At 55.0% G+C, this 7,033-nt stretch overlaps 1 protein-coding gene across 1 annotated transcript; it reads right to left on the reverse strand.

The window, feature by feature from the left end:
- Positions 1–4,433: 4,433 nt before the first annotated feature.
- LOC311365337 (cyclin-dependent kinase 5 activator 1) lies at positions 4,434–5,735 on the reverse strand (the record flags this gene model as incomplete). The annotated part of the gene is made up of 2 exons (XM_084484848.1): positions 4,434–5,551; positions 5,594–5,735. 2 exons carry the CDS (start codon positions 5,733–5,735, stop codon positions 4,434–4,436), a joined length of 1,260 nt encoding a protein of 419 aa, XP_084340974.1.
- Positions 5,736–7,033: the final 1,298 nt, after the last annotated feature.

Genomic DNA, 7,033 nt, shown 5'->3' on the forward strand with positions numbered 1-7,033 from the left:
TGGTGAGACACGAAACGTTTGTTGAAAGTTCAACAAAGCGGGAGCCGAAAGCAGAGAGCAACAAAGTTCATGCTTCAATCCTCACACGTAACTGAAGTCCTCGTCTCATAACCGTGAAGAATGACCGATATTTACAACAAAGGAGCATGTTTTGAGCATGTGAGTTCAGATAGTATCTACAGTACATCTTACATAAACCACAACCTGTGTGTGTGTGTGTGTGTGTGTCTGAATGTGTGTGTGTGTGAGAGAGTGAGGATATCAGACAAGGACACTTAATGGTGGATGCAGTCAGCCTAGCAGGAGGGTCAGAGTCCACAACCTGGTCCAATCCACACACATTCACACTCAGCCTCACAGACACACCATCCATTCTCCCCCTCCTTCCCTCCCTCCCTCCCTCGCTCACTCCCTCCCTCCCTCGCTCCCTCCCTCCATCTCACCACGCATTCTAGAGACACAGCGCGGCTAGGGGAGGGTCAAACCAAATCAGAGCGGGGGTACAAGGACTGACTGTGTGTGTGTGTGTGTGTGTGTGTGTGTGTGTGTGTGTGTGTGTGTGTGTGTGTGTGTGTGTGTGTGTGTGTGTGTGTGTGATTGTGTGTGTGTGTGTGATTGTGTGTGCGCGAGTGTGTCGGTTGGGGAAGGGCAGGGACGGGTGAGTGATGGAGCTGAAGAGGGGCAGCTGGGGGGGGGGGGTGAGACAGAGAGAGTGAGAGAGAGCGAGAGATGGCCGAGTGACGCAGCAGCAGTGCGGCGCTAAATCCAGGCCAAGGCCGAGGGGAACCATCGCCATGGAGCACGTCCAAAATGGCCGGCGGTTAAAAGTCTCAATACTTTTTTCTTTTTTTTTTGTAAACAAACTGACAGAACGCCACAGTCACAGCCTCGTCCCTGTCCTCCTCTGACCGACTGGACTGAGCTGAACCAGGCGTCCAGTGACCCCGTGCAGGACGGCACCGCTGGCCCTGTGCCCCGTTAGGGGGTGGGACGTTAGGGCCGGCCCCCCAGGTGGTTATGAGGGTCTTATGGACCCTACCGCCGTGACACCAGACCCCCCAACCGGAACCACGCCTCATTCCTGCACACAGCACCCCCCCCCCCCCCCGCCCCCCTCTCTCTCTATTTGATTGGTTGAAGGGATTAAAGCCGGATTATCCAAGCATGTGAACGTGCGGATGTGAACGTGTGCTTGGGCGTGCGTGTGTGTGTGTGTGTCAACCCTGGAGTGTGTGTGTGTGTGTGTGTGTGTGCGTTAACGTCGGAATGTGTGTATGCGTCAACGTCGGAGTGTGTGTGTGTGTGTGTACATTAACGTTGTAGTGTGTGCATGAGTTAACGTCAAAGTGTGTGTGTGTGCGTGTTAACCCTGGAGTGTGTGTGTGTGTGTGTGTGTGTGTACGTTAACTTTGATGTGTGATGTATGCGCAACGTCGGAGTGTGTGTGTGTGGCGTCTGCCTAGCAGAGCAGGGACCTGTGACCAGGGGGGGACGCTCAGCTAACGACCTAGCAACAGCTCAGAGCTCCAGAAGCACGCGCGCCCAGGGAGAGATTACGGCCGAGGAGTCAGAGCCGCCGCCACATCCTGTCGCCGGCGGGCCTCGTGATCCTGGCACGACACGGCGACCTCTGACGTCAAAACCGAAACGCCGCTCTGCGTGTCTCTATGTCTATGTCTATGTCTATGTCTATGTCTATGTCCATGTCCATGTCTATGTCTATGTCTGTGTCTCTATGTCTATGTCTATGTCTATGACAGTGTAGGAGCCAATGAGGGGTCTCTATCTCTTCTTTCTCTCCTCTCTGTTTCTGTCCTCTGCTTTCACCATCTCTCTCTCTCTTTCTCTCCATCTCTCTCTCTCTCTCTCTCTCAAGAGAGTCTCTCTCGCTCTCTCTCCTCTTTCTCTCCCCTCCGTCGCTCTCTCTCTCTCTCTCTCTCTCGGGAGAGGGTGAGGGAAAGATATAGACAGATGGAAAGGGAGAGAGAAAGTGAGAGAACGGTTGAAATAGTGAGAGAGAAAAAGAGACAGATGAGAGAGGGAAGCTGAGGGAGAGATAGAGAGAGATGGCGTACACTCTTCCAGTCTCAGGGCTCAGCTGTGACCTATGCCTGACAGCCATGAACAGCCCCCCCTCACCCCCCCCCCCCTCAACCCCTCCAGGAAGCACATGGGAATTAGTTTATCTGTCCCGGTGGGAGGTGGGGGGGGGAGGGAGATGAGGGAGTAAACAAACAAACACACTATCCCTGGCGCTGTCTGCAGCACACGTGTTGGAGGTGCAAACAACACTTTTATGGATTTGCGATGGAGGAAACCCAAATATTATTAATGTTATTGAGTTAGCTATGTGTTGTTCGTCTGCATGAATGTGTGAGTGTCTGTGTGTGTGTGTGTGTGTGTGTGTGTGTGTGTGTTTGGGAGGGGGTGGGGGTTTTGTGCATGTGTTCCTGCTTCCATCTGTTTGCTTGTGTGCACAGAATTCTGTGTGTGTGTGTGTGTGTGTGTGTGTGTGTTTCTATGATGACGTCTGTCTATATGACATGTTTAGGTGGTCATGAGGTTGTGCTCGTGTGTTTGTGTGTGTGTGTGTGTGTCCTTAGGCATGTGCCTATGGACACACACACACACACAAACACATGCACGTAAACATGTCCGATGGCCTGTGGACATTGGCCCTTGGATTAGGGCCCCTGGATTAGACTGTAGCTCAGTGAGTCTCTGGACCATAGGGGACCGAGGTGGAGAGGGTGGGGGGCACGGAACAATAATCTGCTAATCTCATTAATACCATGTGGGTGCTGCCCTGGTGAGGCGACCACAACACCCAAAAGGTGGAGCTGCAGGGGGGATGGTGTGCGTGTGTTGGAGGGGAGGGGTTAAAACAGCTGACAGGCCACATTGCTGCACAATGTGGTGCGCAGCACAGCAAAACAGACACACAGAGCCAAACATGCACACACATATACAGTACCGCCATCCATCACACACACACACACACACACACACACACACACACACACACATGCGTGCAGAGTGATAAACCAGGGTGTGGTGTGGAGCTTCCAGTAGGAAACTGCGCCCAGATGTGATAAGACAGCACAGCAGGACAGCAGCTGAGCAAGGGAGGATGAGGAGAGTGAGGATGAAGAGGAGGATTTTAACTGTCCTCTGAAGGGCTGAAACGACCCACGATGGGCAGGGAAACACACTCTGTTGGTCTTCTCTCAGAGATAACAAAACGCTCGGCACTCACAGAAGGAGTCGTCTTTTTGGTAACGTGAGAAATCGGTGTTTAACACAATAAAAGCGTGGGGCTTTTTCATGCTTATCCTTGTTGACACATTATCTGAACAACCTTTTCACTCGGGTCTTCGTGCTGTGTGTTTATAAACATATATCAATATATATATGGCTATATATTTATATGTTTATACCCCGTGTCACGTTTTCCAGGTGAACTCCTTGACAGCGGGGCGGTTATCCGCGGTAAAGTCATCCTTTCATCCTCCGTCGGTGAATCAAAAGCACATCAAAGTCCGGAACGCTTTGGCTCAGCGGGAAATTATTCTGCGGTGATTTAAAAAATAAATAAATGAGAACACCCAGGCAGCGACCTCGTCCTTGTTGTTATCTGCAGTGAAACGACCGCACACACACACACACACACACATGCATGCACACGCACGCACGCACACACACACACACACACGCATACACACACACACACACACACACACACGTGCGTGCATACACATACACATACACAGACACACAGAGCCAAACATGCTCACATACACAGTATCCTAATCCATCACAAACACACACACACACACAACAGACATACACGCAAGCACACACACACACACACACACACACACACACACACACACACACACTCAGAAACACAGACACACACTCAGAAACACACACCCACACACACACATTCAGAAACACACACACACCCACCCACACCCACGCACACACACACACACACGCACATACACGTGCAGGGGGGTGGACCCGGGACAAGGTAGGACAGCTGGCCCAAATGGTTCCCAGTTCAAGTAAAACAAATCCCACTGAGTATTCCAGACGACCCGCAGATGGTGACAAACCGACATGTCACCGCCCGCCTTGTGCTACAGTGACGAGCTAACGCTATCATGTCCATGTGTGTGTGTGTGTGTGTGATGGTGTTAATTATCTATCTACCATGGCGACTGTGTTGCTGGTTCTTTGTTTACATCTACTGTGTGTGTGTGTGTGTGTGTGTGTGTGTGTGTGTGTCCAGAAAAGCACGTATCCAAACAACCTCGATGTGCGATGCGCACTCCAATGTGCGAACGCATGCGTCAGTGTCTCCACGACGGGAGGGGGGTCCTCTCCGTCGACCCACACCCCCCCCCCCCCCCCGCCGCCCCGCCCCCCCCTCACCGGTCGAGCACGCGGCTGTAGTCCTGCGGCCCGCACCCGCCCTCGCTCTTCAGCTGGGCGAACACCTGCGTGAAGAAGTGCGGGTCGGCGTTGATGCGCAGCATGTCGCCGCTGGTGGCCTCCACGATGGCCAGGCAGCGGTCCCAGAAGGCGTCCTTGCCGGCCTCCACCAGGAAGGGCTTGAGCGGGTACGAGATCTCGTTGCCCATGTAGGAGTAGCTCAGGTACAGGCAGGTGAGCAGCGTGGCCTGCAGCTCGTGCTCGGACGCCACCCGCTCGCCGCGCACCACCTCGCGGCACAGCATGTACACGAAGACCACGTTGGCGGGCGTGACGAAGGCCTGGTCCTGCCAGCCCTGCAGCAGCAGCGAGCGGTCCACGGCGCGCAGCCACAGCACCGGGTCGGCCGGCGACAGGTGCTTCAGCCGGTAGCAGCGGCCGCACAGGAACTCGCCCAGGCAGCGCAGGAGCTCGCTGGTGGACGCCTGCACGATCACGCGCTTCGGGGAGGCGGGCGGAGCCGGGGCCATGCCGTGCGGCGCTGTGTGGGGCGGAGCCTTCTTCACTGACGACAGCTGCTGCTGCTGCTGCTGGTTCTGCTGCTGCTGGTGGTTCTGGTTCTGGTTCTGGATGCTCTTGCCGTAGCCGTAGCCCCCGTACCCCGGCGGGCCGCCCTGCCCCTGCCCCGGGACCACCCCGCCGCCGTACCCCATCCCGTAGCCCATCCCGTAACCTCCGCCGCCGCCGCCGCCGTCGTAGCTGGACAGGTTGGCGCAGGACAGGGACTTCTTGACGTTGTCGTGGTTGAGCTGCAGCACCCCGGGGGGGTCCTGGCGGTACAGGTGGTGGTGCGGGTGGTGGTGGTGCTGGGACGGGTGGTGGTGGTGGTGCTGTGACGGGTGGTGGCCGTTGACGTTGAGGTGGTTGTTGATGACGTTGTTGTTGTTGTTGTGGGCGGCCAGCGGGTCGCCGGCGTCGTCGTGGGCCAGCGACCCCTTCTTACCGCCGCCGCAGCCGCCGCCACGCTTCTTGGTGGACGCCACCAGCCGCTTCCAGGTGATGGCGGGCAGGAAGAGGGACTGGCCGCGGCTCCGCCCCCCCAGCAGGCCGCCGCCGCCGCCGCCCCCCCCACCGCCGCCGCACCCCCCGCCGCCACCGCTGCAGCCCCGCTCCTTCTGACCGGCGGTGTTGAGCGAGCGGCTGCTGAGGCTGGGGTAGTGGCTCAGCGAGCCGGCCCGCTGGTCGTAGTAGCAGCCTGACTTCCGCGACGACGGCGACAGGGACAGCACCGTTCCCATGGTGACGGACCCTGGTGTGCCAGGCTCGGAGTGGGGGGGGGGGGGGGGGGGCCCGGGTCTGACGGTGGAGGAAGAGGAGGAGGAGGAGGAGGAAGAAGGTGAGACAGAGGTGGGTGCACCTCTGTTATGATCTGTTAGGAGCCACAGGGGGTGTAGGAGAGGTGGTGAACTCCTCAGACATGGCCCCGCTGGCGGGCGCCGCCGGGCAACGTCATCCCGCGCGCTGGAACGGTAAAAGAGGCGATTGTTTGAGAAGACGCGAGATGGCAATGTGCGCGCACGGGAACATGTGACCGCTTCAAAGTAAAAGCCTTTGATCTTTTATCGTGTTTGCACCCGTTATTTGTCCTATGGGAGGTCGCATTTCGGAAATGAGTTGACCTACTTATTCATCTATTTATAGGGCTTTAAGTGAAGTGCATCATTTGACAAAACGGTTATAGAGGGCAAGCGATCTTTCCCTTCAAAAATACAATCAGACATTAATAATAACATTAATAACATTAATGCATGCAAAATGTAAAATGTTTTTTCTTTTCTGTAAAAAATGCATAATATGACTAACTTTTAAAAAGTACCATATTTCAATGTTTATAATGTATTAATTGACATCAGGCGTATTATAACAAAGAATTTATTTTCTATTGGCGGTTTGGTGAACCCAGAATCACGTTGTGTCGTCCTCTTAAATTAAAGCTTTAATTCTTACCTGTGATGTCCAGACGGACGTTTATTATGTGGCGCAGCAAACGACCCACGCGCACAAGCAGGACACACGCACGGTGCGCACTTTGGAGTCCGATACCTGTATGCGGACACGCTCAGCGGCTCGTCGCCGTCCAATTAAGACGCGTTGTGTACTTCCGTCGAAAACAAGGAACAAAAGGTCACTCTGGTGCTCGCTGATCCATTGTTATGAAACACACCGACGGAACAGTGTCCCGCAGGGGAATCTTGGTGAAACCGGGCGCATGTGTCATCATCCTCCGGTCCCGGGTGCACTCCGGTCCGGTTGAGTTCAGGAAAGGTCCGTCCGCGTTGACCGTTGAACGGATCTCTCTCTCTGATTTTGCGTCTCCATCTCCGAGACAGTGCATTAAAAAAACAATTCCATACAATTAAACTTCCACAGTTAAATCGGAGTCCTTTCAATGCATTCCATATCTAGTGACACCTCGGCCTCGTCCGTAAAAAGTCTCCCGCGGCTCTTATTCCAGTGTTTCCCGGGGTCCGGTGTGTGCACATCCCGGTGCGGTTGTCAGACACCGGGGGTTATGGCAGCACTGAGCGCGCGGACC

The sequence above is a fragment of the Micromesistius poutassou genome (genome assembly GCF_964030765.1).
Source record: "Micromesistius poutassou genome assembly, chromosome: 20".
Lineage (NCBI taxonomy): Eukaryota > Metazoa > Chordata > Actinopteri > Gadiformes > Gadidae > Micromesistius > Micromesistius poutassou.